This window comes from Peromyscus leucopus, chromosome 1 (assembly GCF_004664715.2).
Source record: "Peromyscus leucopus breed LL Stock chromosome 1, UCI_PerLeu_2.1, whole genome shotgun sequence".
NCBI lineage: Eukaryota > Metazoa > Chordata > Mammalia > Rodentia > Cricetidae > Peromyscus > Peromyscus leucopus.
Window position 1 is genome coordinate 157342954 of NC_051063.1, and position 17670 is coordinate 157360623.

Here is a 17670-nt window from a genome sequence, read left to right on the forward strand (position 1 = left end):
CCAGATGTGTAATCATAACAAATTTAAGAAGTAACTGTTTATTTATTTTCAAGACAAGGTTTCTCTGTGTAGCCCTAGCTGTCCTGGAACTCACTATGTAGACCAGGCTGGCCTCAAACTCACAGAGATCCACCTGCCTCTGCGTGCTGGGATTAAAGGTGTGCACTACCATGCCCGGCCAGAAGTGATACTTTTATAGTAACACAGTAATAGTATAATAACTAAGTCAGGCATGGCAGCACCAGCCTGTAATCCCACACTCAGGAGGCTGAGGTAGAAAGAACACCTCTCAGTCAACCTGGGCTGTTGTGAAACCAAGTCTCAAAAAGAGAGAGAGACTGTCTGATGCCTTCCCACAGGCACCTGTAGAATTAGGTCATTTTCTTTTTCCAAGTACTTATTTTCTTGTGTGTTATTTAGAGAGAGAGACTGTGTAGCTCAGGCTAGCCTGAAATTCACACTCCTCCTGCTTCAACTCCCCAGTGCTGGGATTACAGGCATGTGCTATCACACTTGGCTCCTTTTCTGTGTATCTTTCCCAAGCTCAGAAAAGGATGGGGAAGGGGGCAGAGGTCCCCTACTTTATTCCCAGTAAGGAACTGCCCAACTCTGAGCTCCCGACAGAACTTCAAGAGCTGTCGATGTGGCCATCTTCAGATAAGCTGGGCAGGTGGCTCACAATGAGAGCTGTCACCCACCAAATATCTCCACTTGTCCCTACAGAAGGAAGGACCCACCCTAGAAGACCCAGGCGTGTGGACACTCCAGCCCTCCCTCACTAAAGCTGGGAGCAGAGCTGATTCAATTGGCAAGCCCTGCCAGCTACGGCGACATGGCCTTTCCCACGAGGGCAGCCCTCTGCCTGTCTTGTCGCTGGCCCAGCTGTGCGCAGGCGACTCCAGGCAGGGGCTGCCCTGCTTCTGGGCCTGGATGGGCAGACTCCCTGGGGCCCGCTGGTTGTCCTGGAGTCAGGGTGGGGAAGCGCCTCCCCGGTCTGGGCTCTCAGGAACTGGTACCGTGAGGCTCTTGAAGAACTGGCTGTGCTCTGCTTTGCCCTCATGGACATCCTAGAGCAGCCAGAAGCAAGGAAGGAAGAGGAGGGCAAGCTTGCTCCTAACCCTGCACACACACCAAGGAGAAAAGACAGGCCTGTGTCTATTCACAACACTCACTCGTAGGGATGAGAACGCCTCAAAGCCAGGAGCCAGGCCTGAAAGGCTCCTCCCTGTGTCCCACTGTGGCTCCTAACACTCGGAAAACCCTTGCATTTTCTCCAGCTGCAGGGCTGAGAGTGTGTGGAGGCCAGAGGTCCCCTTGGGTGTTATTTTCTCAGGAGCCTTTGAGATGATCTCTCAGTGGCCTGGAGCTTACCTAGCAGGCAAGTCTGGCCGGCCAGTGAGCCCCAGGGGTCTGCCATCTCTGCCGCCCAGCACTGGGATGGCAAGCTCATGCCAGCACACCTGCCTTTTGACAGGGACTCTCAGGATCAAAGGTCCTGACGCTTGCAGGGCAGACACTCTACTCACGGAGTCACCCCCCACATTCTCTACGACAAACACAACTCATGCACCTGGACTTTGTAGGTCCCTGGCTTCGCTTTAAAGCAAAATGATCCATGAGCATCTGTCTCCACGGTGACCAAAGACTTGTCCTTGTCTTGAGAGGACAGGACCACTTTGTATTTACTCATCTGCTTGACAGTATCAGGGGAGCGGACAATGGATATCTGGCCACAGATGCTGAACCTGCAATGAGAAGTCTGGTCATTCTAGCAAGACTCGGTGTGGCAGAGCAGGCTCCCAGCAACCCTGAGACAATACTGTCTATCGGGTAGACTTGGTGACTTTCCCTTTAGAGACCGGTCTGCAAAAGTCTGCAGCTGGGCCCAGGGCAGGGCTGTGTGTTCTCTAGGTAACATACTCCCACCCCCATCCCCACCTCCACTGAAGCCATTTGAAGTAATTCTGCAGGTAATAAAAACACTTCAGGGAATTGGACTGCTGATATAACTTGGGTTAACCCTATAAAAGGAAGAGCTATCAGCTGCCTGCAAAACAAAACAAAACAAAACAAAACAAAAAACCAGTACCATTAACCAGGCCATAAAACTACCAGATCTTCCTCATTTGTTAGATGCCATGTGGTGGTAAGAGCAAATGCAAAGTTGAAACTGAACTCCGAGAGCCACAGAATGCCTCTCATAAAGGCAGAGCCCAACGGATGAGAATGACTGGAACTTCAGCTTCCAGATGAAAGAGGTCTCTTCAAGAAATGCACAGCAGGCCCAGCTGCTCCCAGAGGGGACCAGCAACAGCACCTGCTCCATCTGTGGCGGCTGCAGCTAAGACCCCATCTGGAGGCCACCATCTCTCCAACTCACTAAAGGTCCAATCTTCTTATTCTAAACAATCACAGGATATAAACGTCAGCTGCTGCTTCAGACAGAACCACACTAAAGAACTTTCTGCCTCCGACAATCATGGGCCAAATAAAACGCTGGAGAAACATGTCTGCCCCAACTGGACATCAGGGACAAGATCAGGAATGGCTGAGGACGGCTGTGTCATTCAGGAGGAGTAAAGCTGCCGTCATCTCCCTGCATGCGGAGGCTGCCCCAGGCTCACCACATGCTTCTGTGTGGATTGTCATCTAAGGGAGGTTCCTACATTCTTAACTGGTTACAGGTTCTAAAAAAGATCAGGGCTGGAGAGATGCTCAGTGGTTAAGAGCACACAGTACTCTCCAGAGGACCTGGGTTCAATTCCCAGAACCCACCTCAGAGGGTCCACAACCACCTGAAATTCCTGTCAGGTCCCAAAGAACTCCAGGACAAAAGGCTGAAGTGCCTACTAACCTATCAAAGGAGATGCTGGCTACCAGACTCCACACAGGCTCTCCCAGCATAGTTCCAGAGTTCGGGCTCCTCTCAGCACTTCTCACCCCCACCCTCCAACCTCTCCAGCCCGAGCTCGAGCTTGGATTCCACTGGCCCAGCTTCTCTGCCACTCGCTCTCTTGGCCCCTCTCTGCTCTCTCTGTTTCTCCTACTCTCCATCTCTCCCCCACCCCTCCCTGCTCTCTCTCCTCCTGAGGCCTGGTCTATTCTTCTATTCCCTCCCTCATGTCTACAATAAAACCTCCTCCTTAACCACACCTAGGAGTGGCCATACCTGATACCTTTTTCCGGTCTCCCTGGGCGTGCACACCAAAAATAAAAATTAACTTAAAAGGAAAAGAAATAAATCTTGGGTCAGCAAATGGTTCGGTGAGTAAAGCACTCACTGCCAAACCTGAGGAACCTGAGTCCAATCCCCAGGACCCATGCTGTGGAGGGAGGGAGAGAGCTGTCTCCATGTGAATGCCTCAAGACATACACAGACACGTGCAGAGAGAGAGAGAGGGAAAGGGACTGACGCATAAATAAATGAGTAAGTGTAATGTTGTAGAATATTATTTTAATGTGTGTTACTTTTGTTTATGTTGCATCTGTTTAACTCTGTGAAGCTGGGTTACTGTGCCTGTCTAACACACCTGATGGTCTAATAAAGAGCTGAATGGTCAACAGCAAGGCAGGAGAAAGGATAGGCGGGGCTGGCAGGCAGAGAGAATGTATAGAGGGAGAAATCTGGGAGGAAAGGAGAGGATTCCAGAGGCCAGCCACCCAGCTACACACACAGCAGGCCATGCAGTAAGAGTAAAACAGAAGTAAGAGAATGGGAAAAGCCCAGAGGCAAAAGGTAGACAGGATCAGTTAAGGAAAGCTGGTTAGAAACTAAGCCAAGCTAAGGCCGGACATTCACAAGTAAGAATAAGCTTCCGTGTGTGATTTATTTGGGAGCTGGGTGGTGGGCCCCCAAAAAAGAGTTAAAAAAAAAAAAAAAAGTGTAATAAATTTTTAAAAATAAAATGGGGCTGGAGAGACGGCTAGCTAAGAGCACTGGTTGCTCTTGCAGAGGCCCTGGGCTTGATTGCCAGCACCCACATGGCGGCTCACAACTGTTTGCAAGTCTAGTTCCAGGATATGTGACACCCTCTTGTGCCCTCGAAGGGCATGGAACGGACATAGTGTATAGACATGCATGCAGCAAGACACACTCATAAAATAAATAGAAGAAACTTTAAAAAAATTAAAAATATATTTTTATAAATAATTTAAAAAAGAAAGGTAAGAAATATCAATGCATTAAGGAGGCAGATGTGGGTTGGGGTGACGTTCAGTGGCAGTACATTTGCCTGTGTGCCCAAAGTTCTAGGTTTGATCCCCAACACCATTCAAAAATAAAGTGAATGTCCCTGGGCCCCTTCAAAAAGCAATGAGTTTTTCCAAAGATGCTCAAATGTCATTTTTTCTTGCTTTGGTTTAAATATTTCACTTCAAATAAGAAAATTATCAGATATTCACAACACATCAGTTGTTCAAATAAGAGGCTGGGGCCTGGCAGTGTGTGCCTACTGACTTTCTGCATCGGATCATTTATCAAATCCATCTGTTTCTTATTTCCTCTCCTGCCAGCACCCAGCACTAAGGCACCACCAGCCGATCATCTCCTCCAGATAACTGCCACAGGCCCCTATCTGCACCGTCTGCCAACACCCTGGCTTCCCACCAATCCCTACCCCCCCAGCAGGCAGAAGGCCACATCTCCATCATGCCCTTGCTGACCCCATGGTCTCAGTGGCAAGGCTGTCTGTCTCTGCACCTCAGGTACATGGTCAAAGGCTTGCTGACCTCATCACGGCCTCTGGACACACTGGCTCAGCCCCTGTGAACATGCATGCTGCCCTGCATCTTCTTCCCTTGGTCCTCCTAAGGCCTCCGACTACCACCCCCACCCTAATCTACCCAAGGTCTTCTCCCCAATCTCTTCCTGGCACAAAATTGCAGGCCTCTCTCTGTGCCATCTCCCCCCAGGAGCTGAGAGCCGACAACCCTGTCCTTGCCACTTGGGCTCAGCTCGTCTTTACACGTGCAGCCCAGTGAGGAACTTACATCTGCTTACCTAGCATGGATGTTCCAGCACAAAAGCAGAGGGACAGGAACAGGACTTGAACCCGAGAGTTATTTTCTAAGAATGATTGATGTCCTCGTCTTTCAAAGCTGAAAGGTGACTAGGCTGATGGGCTGTCTGCCGGGGCTCTGCTCCCTAGCTCTGGTGTCAGCAACCACCTCTGTCCCTCCTGTGACCTCACCCACTTAGGCTCCCCGGCCCACCCCTACAATGCTGGCCTTCCACTTCCAGTTGCCGAGTCACCTAGGAGTGTCAATCAGGATGGACACAGATCCAAACATCTAGGAGAGTGTGCCACCAGTGGTCATGTGACGCCAAACCTGACCCCTCACCACCTGTCCATAGCAACACCTCTAGTAGGCTGAGAACCCTTAAGAACCCTTTTCTTTCCGTTCTTGACATCAGTGACGACATGATTAACTCTGCCAATGACCAGAAGCATCTCCAAGCATACCTCCATACCATCAGAGAACCTAACAAAGCCCTCTAGGATCAGACAAGGAAAACGCTCTCAGAGGAGGGCTAACCTCAAAGATCTTTTTCTCATTTAGATAGGTATTAGACAGACAGACAGACAGATAGATAGATGACAGATATAGATAGAATGATAGATAGACAGAATGATAGATAGATAGATAGATTGATAGAGATAGATGGATAGATAGATAGGCAGATATGATAGATAGATAGATAGATAGATAGATAGATAGATAGATAGATAGATAGATAGATAGAATGACAGACAGACAGACGGACAGACATGGTCATTTATTGTGTTTATGTGTGGAAGTCAGGGACAACTTGTACAAGCTTGCTCCCCGGGATCAGACTCAAGCTGTTAGGTTTGGAGAAAGCACATTTACCATCATCTTCTTTCTCTACTTTAACAAACCCATTTTAACTTGAAAGCAAAAGAAAGCAATCTTAAGTGTCCAACATGTAAGTGCCTTCAGCTATTAGGATTCAGCACTCATGAGCTGGCTTTCTGGAGCCCACTACCTAGGGTCGGACGCCTTGCTCACCCTTGATGCCGGGGGAGGGACGGGGTCCCGCCTTAACTGAAGGCTTTGCTGATCCCCCATGGGGGGCCTTGCCCTTTTGGAGGAGGGGATGGGAGGGTTTGGGGGGGGGATGACGACTGGGGAGAAGTGGGAGGAGGGATGAGACAGGAATCTGTGGTTGGTATGTAAAATAAATAAAAATTCTTTTTTTTTTTTTTTTCAAGACAAGGTTTCTCTGTGTAGCTTTGGAGCCTGTACTGGATCTCTCTCTGTAGACCAGGCTGGCCTCAAATCCATGAGATCTACCTGCCCCTGCCTTCCAAGTGCTGGGATTAAAGGCGTGCACCACTACCGCCTGACTTTAAAAAATTTTTTTTAATAAAAAAAAAAAAAAAGGTTCAGCACTCATCTTTCCAAAGGAAAGCCAGCTTGACTCTCGACAGCTATTAGAACTGGATGTGAATCCTGGACAGAAATATGGTCGAGTCAAAGTTCATTTTCTTCTCCTCTGCTGCCAAGAGGAGCCGGGATGTACCCAAGACTGCACATGGCCCATGGGCTGGCTAGTTTTATGTCAACTTGACACATGCTGGAGTCATTTGGGAAGAGGGAACCTCAACGAGAAGATGCTCTCACCAGAGTGGCCTGTGGGCAAGCCTGTGGTTCACTTTCTTGGTTGATAACTTGATGTGGAAGGGCCCAGCTCACTGAGGACAGTGCCACCCTTAGACAGGTGGTCCTGAGTTATATAAGAAAGGAGGCTGAGCAAGACAGAAAGCAGCCCTCCATGGCCTCTTCTTCAGTTCCTGCCTCCAGATCCCTACCTAACTTCACTCAGTGATGGACTGTGATGTGAAGTGTTAGCCAAATAAACCCTTTCCTCCTCCAGTTGCTTTTGGTCATGGTCACTCGTCACGCTGACAGACAGCACACTTACCCTGTAGCAATGAGGTCAGCCAGCTGTGGAGTGTTGGGAGCGATTTTGATGGTGACCATCTCGAAGTAGAGATGCTCCTTCTGAGCATGGATGGTGTAGGTCCCTGTCGTTATGTTCTCTAGGCGGAAGGAGCCGTCAGCTTTCGTTCTGACTGAAACCAAAGCATGTGAATAAAAGATGAGTCCCAAAGCTTGCATCCCAACAGACACGTGAGAATGCAGTGTTTTTACAAGGTTTTACACTGAGATTCTGTCACTTGTGTCTATATCATTCCATGACTGAAAACAAGCCCTTGAGGAGGCTCAGGACCACATGCCTACCCACCTTTAATTGGTTGTTCAGAGTGACCACAGCCTCTGGAACGCCTTCTCCTTCAGGTCCGTTCAAGACCCTCCCAGTGACGGAGAAGCCCATGACGTGGAACACGGGCTGCAAAGTGAAGAAGGTGTTCATATGCTCACGTTACCAAGACCCTCCTGCCCAGCACCACGGCTCACGTGCTGGCCCCTCCCTCTCTCACAGCCTCTGTCTTCTCGGCTGCATTTCCAATGCAGGACTGCTCCTCAGAGTTGACTAAAAACAGCCTGCAGACTCACTCCCGACTCACAGGTTGCTGCTTCTGGCTTGTGGGGTTCCCCAGCCTTACTTTCTCCTGCTCCCTCCCTAGCTCCATCCGTATGTCCCCACTTTAGTGAATCCCACCTGTCTCCAGCCCCTTAAACATAAACCACATTACCTGGGACCCCAGCCTGTCCCACAGCACCTCCTGGGACCCCAGACCTGTCACCCCCAACACTGCCTGGGACCCACAGCTTTCCCCTTCACCTGCAGCATGTCCCTTCAGCACCACCTGAAACCCCCAACCTATTCCACCACTGCCACCTAAGATCAATGACAGACCCTGCCCTTTCAAAGTCCAAGAGCCCTCACCTAAGAGCCCGGGCCAGGCAGATTCCTTCCAATCCACCCTTCCTCTGGAGAGTCGCTCACCACACAGCCCTGTGCCTTGCCTGTGTGTATCCTGTTTGCTCCAAGCACCAAGCCTGGGCTCTCCTAGAAGACACTGAGCTCCAAGCCCCTGACCTTTGGCTGCTCAGGTGAGCTCACTGGGTGAGACATCACCAACCTAATTATATCTCCATCAAACTCCTCAGGGTCTGACATGCCTGACTAATGCCCTATATCTCACTCCCTTCTCATTAAAATGTGACTTGCAGCTCAATGGAGCCTGTCCTGCCTCAGCTCCCTGCCACAGAGCAGGCACTCAGGAAGTACCTCCCGGATGAATGAATGTAGGAATTATTTGAAAGAGAGCCTGAAAGTGGCAAAACTTTAGCCTTGCATGACAACATACTTGTAATGCAAGCACCAGGTATGACTACAGGGCATGGTGGCACACACCTGCCATCTCAGCACTCAGGTGGCACACACCTGCGATCTCAGCACTCAGGCGGCACACACCTGCGATCTCAGCACTCAGGCGGCACACACCTGCCATCTCAGCACTCAGGCGGCTAAGTCAGGAAGATCATAAGTTTAAGGCCAGTGGTACTGCCTCACAACAAAAAAGGGAAGAATGCCAGGGAAGAAGAGGAGGAGTAAGAAAATGGCTTCCTTTTTATGCGGGGATAATCTTTCTGAAAGGAAGTGGTGAACTAGCTGTCTATCCACTTATTAACTCACATATCCAACAAACATTTTCAACACTTACTATGTGCCTGGTGCTAAAGCACACAGATGAAACGAGGAGGCTTCCCTGGCGTGATGGAATGTTCTAGGCCCTCACCTGAAACTCCACACACTTCAGGTTAAAACTTGCATTTGACCACCGTCTGGGTACTTTGCCCAAGTACCTGCCACACCCTTCCTGCAAGGTTGTACAGGTAATAAAAGCTCAATGCTCATTTTCCTGGCCTCCTGGCCTACATTTAGGTGTCCTACACAACCTTAGGCGGGGCCAGCTCCCCTGACTGCGCTGTTTTCCTGGACTGCTCTTCAGTGCATTACAAACACCAGAGGATAACTTTTCCCTAGCACCACTGCCAGGTACCCGTGGGCACTTCCTCCATGTTGCAAGCTGCCAGCTTTCTGTAATTTTATTCTGTAATTAAAGACTCAGAGGAATGATGAGAACACATTTACCACGTCTTCTGAACATCTCACCATCCCCTCCTACCACATGGGCCATGCTCTCTCTCCTGAGCTCACACGGTTACGGCCCAGGCTAGCTTTCCTCATGGCGCCTCTCCTCAGCAGTACCCAGCAGCATAAGAGGAAAGTGGCCAGCCAAGCTCTACGCCATCGCCTCTCCAAGCTTCCGTCTTCCCCTCCACCTCAGCTCCCCTGGCCTCTTCAGGGTGCCTTGAAGTCTCTAGGCATACTCCTGCCTTGAGACCTTTGCATTCACCACAAATTTTGGGTATAACACCTGCTCCCCTTTAGACGTTAGCTCAGTTACCTTCAGGAAGAGGACTCCTAACATAACATGCAGCCCTGTGTCCCTGCCCTGCACAGCGCCTTCTTCTGTTCCAGAGAGCACTTACCCGCTTCTCACACACTAACTTGCTTATCTAAACGGGCACTGGCTCTGCCCATCACTGAAATGCAACGTCCAGAAAGACTGTTGACTCCCTAAGCCCCAACTGTGCGGCCAAAGTGGAGCAGACTCAAAGCACAAGCCACAGGCATTCTGTGGGCACATCTCACTCAAGGAGCAGCACCGGCCAGGGCTTAGCTAGCTCTGCAAGCTGGAGGTGCTGTGTAAGAGAGGTGGTAGATCCAGTGTACCCCAGGCTAAGCCAGAGTCCCACTTCCTCCAGTAGCCATTCTAGACAGGGTGTTGAGGTGGACGTGCTTGCGACATCTGTGCCCGGGGCTGGGAACCCAAACGCCCGCCTCCAGAGCTTCACCTCGATTCTCAAGCTGTCGTGCTCCACGGAGAAGTCAAGCCTGGAAGGCGCCACGTCAAAGGTGATCCTCTCCCCTCTGTAGAACGGCACCTGGAAGAAGGGGTCAAGTGATTATGAAGAGTGTACAGCACAGTCCTAAGTCAGTGTTCACCCAGGTCTAGCAGCCAAACAACCCAGAGGAATGTGACTCCAGCTGCTGGTCAAGGGGAAGCCCTGCACTATACTGTGACAGAAGAGCCCATGTCTCATCTTCAGTACAGGCTGTGATCACCAGGGCAAACATGCTTGCAACTGCAGGTGTTCCTTACTGCAGAATTGTTCAGATGTAGGAGTGCCCACATATGCATCCTAAGACACCTTGTGGATAGGTCCAAGTCTGAACTTGAGATCCACTACATTCCACACACACCTTACAGACAAACAGACTGATGGCAAACTCAATGGTTATTTAGATTTTGGAGTGTTTTAGATATGGGATTTTTTAGTTTTAGGGACACTCAACCTATCCTTACTAGGCCGAGTGCTCATGAATGACAGGCCCACCATTTGGCCATTCAGTATCTACTACTGATCTGGATCTTAAAGGCCCCAAAGCCCATGTGCTAGCAGGCATGTCCAACATGCAGCCTGTGTGCCACATGTGTCCCAGGATAGCTACAGATGTGGCCCAACACATCTGGAGATAACAGGGTCATGTTGCAATGTCAACTCCTGTGCTGGAGGCATGCTTGTCAGCACCACTGGGAGGTGGTAGCACCTGTCGGAGCCAGGGCCTGACAGAAGGAAGTCAGGTCACTGGCAGTGTGCCCTTGAGGGCGAGTCAGAATCCCAGCTCTTCTGCTCTCCCCAATTCTGTCACCATGATCCAAGAGAAACCTTCATTCCTTTAGGTTGGTTTACCTCAAGCAGTGTGTCATCATACTGAATACTGACTCACCCAACGCCCAGAGGGCATAGGCTCTTCTCACACATAGTGTCCTGTACAGATAGAAACCCACTCACTCACCACAGTGTAGCCCCCACTTGGCAAGGAATAGAAAGAAAATGAGCCATCTTCTTTGGAGACCGCATAGCACAGATAAACCAGGCTCTCATCTGGGGGCTGGAACCCGGACACTGGGGACACATTGCAGCCCAGGACGTCCTATGTCAGGGAAAGAAGAAATTTCCATGTTCTGATTACCCAACAGCCACACACAAGGCCAGGCCAACCTGCAGAGGTCAATGCATGGGTTTCTTGCAAGGTCAATGCAGGGGGTCAATGAAGGCAAACGGAACCCAAATCTCTACACCCAGCCTCAGAGTTAAAAATGAGCACTCCTCTTAGGAAAAATGGTGAGGCTCCCCCCAACAATAAGAAAACTGGCCAAGGAAGAGAAGTGACACCCCAAGAAGCCACAGAGCAGCAGGTGTTAGAAGCTGATACTGTGTGAACCTGGTAAAAGCCCGAGCATCTCCCCAATCCACAGCCTCGAGGTGAAGACAGTCCATGAGACTGTGCTCTTAAACATCCAGGTCACAAACCAACAGTAAGCCCCAGCCTGCCACTCCCCAACCCCAACCCCCCACCCCCGATCTTGGCTCTTCATTTTTCTTTGCTTACCTCTTTGCTCACTAAAGAAGAAAAGAGAAGAAACTTCACCCCTTTCATGGGCTCCCCGTCACTGCGGACAGAGCCGGATACATTATAGCCAGCCACTATGAGGGGACCAGCTGCATTAGCATTGGAGTTCGTCACCCGCACCGTGGTACTTGCCTAGAAAAAGGAAGAGGTCTTAGCTTCAATACACTAAACCCTGACAGCCCAACACAGTGGCTTACACCAGCAATCAGGAAGCTAGAGCAGGAAGATTATTGTGAATTTGAGGCCAGTCTGGGCTACAGTGTGACAGTCTCAAAAAGAAATAGAAATAAATAAATCCTTTCAGAATATCCAACAGCACAAGGATGTGCTAACATTTTTAACTAAGAAAGCAATATGAACACACAGTTCCTAATAAAATTACACAATAAAATTACAGACACAGGCATCCCTCCAGAGCCACAGGAACTGACCCTGGAATTCCAGGCTCAGACATCCTCAGGTGCCCATGTCCCTTTTATCTACTGGCACACTGTGTGTGCAGAGGCCATGCACATCCCTTGAAGACTAAACCTCCATTAGTTACCATGCCCAACACAAGGCCAAGGCTAAACAAGCAATATTTACCATTTAGGACTCAAGAATAAGAAAAATGCCTACATGTATGTCCAATCCACAGCTGGTAGAATCTGAGATTGGTTGAAGCAATGAACACAGAGCCCCCGGCCAATGAGGGTTGGCTGGAGAGAACGCTGCCGCTGCTCTGGTGATGCAGACAGGCATGTGATGGAGTGCGCGTGGAGGGCCAGAGGCCAAGGCCAGCGTCTGTCCCAGCCTTCCACCTTGTCTGAGGCAGTGGCTTGTGGTTCCAGCTGTGCACACCAGACTGTGCCCATGGGGCACAGGATTACAGATACACCCACCAGTCTTCTTTTACGTGGGTTTTGAGATCCAAACTCAAGTTGTCAGGTCTGCATGGCAAGCCTTTACCCACTGAGCCATCTCCCAGCCCTGCAATGCTTTTTCCTACGCAAAATGGATGACAAGAAGTGTGGGGAAATGGAAGTAACCGCCTGTCTGTGTGGTGACTGCACCAACAGTTCCCTTCCCTCACGCTCTTCTTACGGTCCGCCTTCCTACATCTGAAATGCTGTTGAGGGGTGGCCCTGGGAGCACACGTGGAGGCTGGAGGGCAACCAGGAGTCTCCCCTCCCACCACGTGGGTCCCAGGAATTGAACTCCGGTCTTCAGGCTTGGCAGCAAGCACCTTCACCCTAAGCCATCTCTCTGGCCCCTCCAACGGTTTCCCCTTTTTTGTTGCAGTACATCTTTCTACAGAATATAATTCCCAGAAACCGAGCTCCCTCAGGGTACCCAACACCCCACGATGACAAAACAGAGCCAGGGCCACAGGCACCGACCCCTGCCAAATGACTGTCAGCCTCACTTACAACACCACGCTTTGCTTTACTGTTCGTCTGTATTCAAGAATACTTAATTACTATAATATTTTATAAATCACTCTTTGTATGACACTTCAAACACTTATAACATTTTAGATAGTCTTTGGGCTTTTGATTGTTTTTTTTTTTTTTTGTTTTGAGATAAGGCCTCACTCTGTAGCCAAGGCTGGTTTAGAACTCACTATGGAGCCCAGGGTGGCCAAAACTCAGAGCAATCCTCCTGTTTCAGCATCCCAAGTACTGGAATCACAGGTACAAGGCATCACACCTTGCACAGATACTCCTTCAATGAACGCTGCTACCACTCGACCACGTTTGATTAAATTTTCAATACAAAGCAGAATAAAGTTGAAAATTTAAACCAAAAAGGAAGTCACTGTTTTTTCACTCCTTGAAATAAGAGTTTCTCTGGCTTACACAGCCGCCTCCCTGCTGTTCCTGACACCCAGATGTGATGGCATGCAGCCCATCCTCTCCTTAACAATCACAGGCTGTTTGAGATCTCCCTCCCCCAGGGAGCACGGGCAACAGGCCTCTAGAAGAGTTAGCATAGTTATAGTTTTCTGGTTGGGGCAGAAAAAGAACAAATTCACTGGGAATTTCTGGTGTTGACTTAGCTCAATACGGTGACAGTGCATGAGGACTTCACAACCATCACCTAAAGAAGAAACCAGCAGCAGAAGCATCTGCTGAGGCGGGGAGTTCACCCTAACAACACCTACACTTCAGCACCCCAGTTCTCCCAGAATCTGGAGAAACTGTGACTTCATTTCACATCCTAAATTCATCTCCACATTTGTTTCCAAACTATAGCACACACACAGACATGGGCCAGAGCTTACCTCCGTCAGAGCCCAGGTCGGATGAGTCGCAAGGATTTCATAATCTCCAGGAAGAACTTTAAAAAACGCAAATCTGAGAAACACAAAACAGCACATCACTTAACCAGGTTTTAAAGAAAGATTATGTGGGAATTACTGTAGGCTTCCAGTAGCTACTCAATCCAATTCTGTCCAAACCCACTCACTGAACACTCCCCATGCGCCAGGAAGCAAGGAGCCACTATGCACACTGCTGGCAAACAGAGGGCCAACACTCCCAGCGTCTCCAGGAGTCCTGGCACACGCTCACAATCAGCAGGTTTGATTGGCATGAACAGGAAGAAGAGCGGAGGAGGGAAAAAATCAGCTAAAAGCTAAGAAGTGGGAAGGGAGGAGTTGTGTGGGAGAAGAAGGCAAAGCCCCGGGCTGGGGTGGATGGCTAACACAGAATGACCCTAAAGCCAGGCATGACGACATGCACCTGCAATTACTGTATTCAGGAGGCTGAGACAGGAGAGCTAAAAATTCAAGGTAGGCACTAGGGAGATGTCTCAATAGCTAAGAGCACTGACTGCCCTCCAGAGAACCCAGGTTTGGGTCCGTAACTGTAGGTAACCCAGTTCCAGGGTCCAATGCCCTCTTCTGCTGCCCACGTGCACCGAGCATGCACTGCTGCCCGGGCAGACATGTAGGCAAGGCACCCACACACACAGGACTCTAGAGACTCCAGGTGAGCCCAGGCCAGGCCAGCTGAGCTGGGGCTGCAAACACTACGGCCAGAGTCCTACCAGACTCAACCTGAACAAGGCACCTGCCAATCCGAAGCTACTTTTGCCACGGGAACTTGCTACGGGCGGTATCTGCCTTCTCCCGCAGTCTCTCAAATGCTGTCTGGACAGGGCTTCAGAACCACTTGGCTACAACCCAGCTGACGGGACCACTGGCTTCTGGCACTGGTAGTTTAGCCTTTCTACACCCCGGGGCACAACATGTGCTCTGAGCAAAGAAGCCCAGAAGGATCAAGGTAGTTCCCAGCAAGGTCTGCAACGAACGACAGCTGGGGCATCCACGATCCAGACTCTGTGAGTTACTAGTACCGCAAAAGTGGAAACTCTATACCATGAGACTGTTTAGAGTAAGAATTATTTAAAATTCTGTATGAGGACTTTCAGTCTGCATGCTTAAGATACGGAGCACACATAAGTGAAGTTCATGTTCAGATATGAGTCCCATCCCTGAAGGCACCTGTGTTGAAGTCTTGGTTCTCCAGTACAGGGTTCAGAGGTGGAACTCTGGGAAGTGACTGGGTCGGGAGGGCTTTGGCCTAACCAACAGATCAGCCTGTTGGAGTCAGGACAGTGTGAACTATTGGGAGGTAGTGGGGAACATGGAGGGAGGAGCCTCACTGCAGGAAGTGCGTCACTGGGGTGGGGGCGGGGCCTCACTGCAGGAAGTGTGTCACTGGGGGGGACACCTCACTGCAGGAAGTGCCTCACTGGGGAAGGGGCCCAGAAACATGAAGGCTAATACACTGCATGTATGAAAACATTCCAAATTCTGGAAAACCCCACATCTGAGGCCCCTCTGGTCCCAAGAATTTGGTTGAAGGACACTCAGCCTGGGCTGGGCCAGGAAGAAGCACACCCCTGTCAACAACAGTAATTTTTAAGTTGGATAACACACTAGAAGCTGACTATCAACTTCAGGTACCATTTTGGTTAGGTTTTGTGTAATGAATAATGCTCTAAATGTTTTCAAAAGTATCAGCTCTGATTAATCTAGTATTAATCCCAATATATATGCTAACAGTTACAGCTGAGCTCTCCCGAGTGCACAGTTCAATTAAACAGCCCTTTATATTTCATTCTGCAAGGTTAACTAAACAACCATCAGGTCCAACTACTAAATAGTTTCCATGTAAATGATAAAATGTCATCTTTAATCCCAACTGTGCTAGCCTGTAGTCAGCAAACACTGATCTTCCCAGTGACCTCTAATTACCTTCATCTGTCAATTAGAAAAGCAAGCAGAGGGGTAAAGTAAGCTGTCCCCCCAAGCCAAGGAGCAAACCCAGGTCCGGAGCACTACCTGCACAGACAGCAGCTGGTAATGAATCACCCACCTCCTGCACAGTGGGTCAGATGACTCCCACTTCAAGAGGAACATGGGTTCGGAAAGCATGAACTTGCTTAAGAGGCCAGATCAGGATCTGAGCCCAGCCCCCTCAACCCAAGCTCCCCGTGCCCGCCACAGCCTGGCCTAGCAGCCAGACTAGGCTCCAGGACAGCACTCACTTTCCGCCAGGCTGCGTGACTGTGGACTGGATCTTCGTTTCAGTGCCTGTGCTCCTCAGGGACACCTGAACTCCTGCGGGACCCAGGGGCTGCCCTTTGCTGAGGACCTGTGAGAAGGAGGACATTAGGACCCAACGGGCAGCTCAGGCAGTTTTTATTCACGCTTCTGCCCACAAGTGACACCTACAACATCTTCCTTTGGGCCAGGGCCTCTTTGAAGAGGATGTAGTCAGGAGACCTTTGAGGAGGGCTGGGGGGGACGGGACAGTCAAACGCGGCACCACTGAATCTGTGACAAAACACGTATCACGATGGGGCTGGAGGTTGCTCAGCGGTTGGTAAGAGGGCACACTGCTCTTGCAGAGGCCTGCAGTTAAGTTCCCAGCACCCACATCAGGCAGCTTGTAACTGTTTTAACTCCAGGTCCAGGGGGGATCCAATGCCTCTGGTCTGCAAGGACACCCACACTCAAATATACATATCCACACATAACTAAAAATAAAGTAAATCTGGGCTGCAGAGATGGCTCAGAGGTTAAGAGCACTGACTGTTCTTCCAGAGGTCTTGAGTTCAATTCCCAGCAACCACATGGTGGCTCACAACCATCTGTAATGAGATCTGGTGCTCTCTTCTGACCTGCACATAGGCAGAACACTGTATACATAATAAACAAATAAATAAATAAATCTTTAAATAAATAAGTAAATAAATAAAATCTTTTTAAAAATACATCGCTATTTTTAACAAATCTCTAAGAATGAAAACTACCCCAGACCCCGTCATCCGGTAAGGAACCCACACGAGAAACAGCTGGGGGCCTCGCTCTCGGCACAGAAGCACGCGTGTAAGTCCACACACCAGAGCCCACCGGCACAGGCCCTCATCTCCAGCTGAGGCCGGATGAGGGAAGAATGAGGGCTCTAATGAGCACGGAGCCGGGGGCAGGCACCCCACCCTCGTCAACACCGCAGTCTCTACCTGGTCCCCAATACCTCCCCAGCAGCTCCTAAAGCAGGAGGCGCCTCTGGCAGGAGCCCCCCTGGAGGGGCTGCACTTGGCTCTCACACAGCAGTGCAACAACTCGGGTCCTGGGCACGCGCCCCTCCCTTCCTGCCCCCCCACAGGCCACTCCCCACGAGCAAGCTGACCCCAGGCTTCCACACAGCCCAGGCCCGAGGCTCACTGTGGGTGACCTAAGGGCACAGGAGCCCCACTTGTGTACGGCCGAGAGGAGGTGGCACACACGGCAGAGCCCGGAGCCACACCTTTCCATTCACGGAGAAGCCGGTGAACACGAAGTTGACGTCCCCGCCCTTGGTGCAGATGTCGCTCACGCCGTCCACGTGCAGCTCCACACTGGTGGGCTCTGGGGATCGGACAAGAGACAAGGCAGCATGAGGGCTGGGAACACACTTCCCAGGCAGACGGCGTTCTACTATTGCTGCATGAACACCTTACACGATCAGAACTAAAATCAAGGCACAAGTCTCCCCCCACCCCACTTGCCCCCGGCACTCTGCCGGGGAAGGAACGGGCTCCCGAGTACCGCAGCGCAGATGTGTTGCTGGTGCATGTATGTGTCTGTGGTCCATGATCCTGTGGGTACGTGCCCGTGCATGTGGAGGCTAGCTGTCAACCCTGGCTGTCCTCCTCTA

At 50.4% G+C, this 17670-nt stretch overlaps 1 protein-coding gene across 1 annotated transcript in view; it reads right to left on the reverse strand.

The window, feature by feature from the left end:
• The window catches only part of LOC114700538 (nodal modulator 1), a 63905-nt gene that overhangs the window by 37496 nt on the left and 8739 nt on the right, over positions 1-17670 (reverse strand). The window contains exons 4-12 of the mRNA XM_028880201.2: positions 17281-17381; positions 16016-16122; positions 13743-13815; positions 11459-11611; positions 10862-10999; positions 9856-9945; positions 7267-7375; positions 6947-7097; positions 1571-1745 (exon numbers count right to left, since the gene is read on the reverse strand). Of these exons, the coding sequence (XP_028736034.1) occupies positions 1571-1745; positions 6947-7097; positions 7267-7375; positions 9856-9945; positions 10862-10999; positions 11459-11611; positions 13743-13815; positions 16016-16122; positions 17281-17381 (1097 nt within the window). The remainder of the gene's footprint in view (positions 1-1570; positions 1746-6946; positions 7098-7266; positions 7376-9855; positions 9946-10861; positions 11000-11458; positions 11612-13742; positions 13816-16015; positions 16123-17280; positions 17382-17670) is intronic.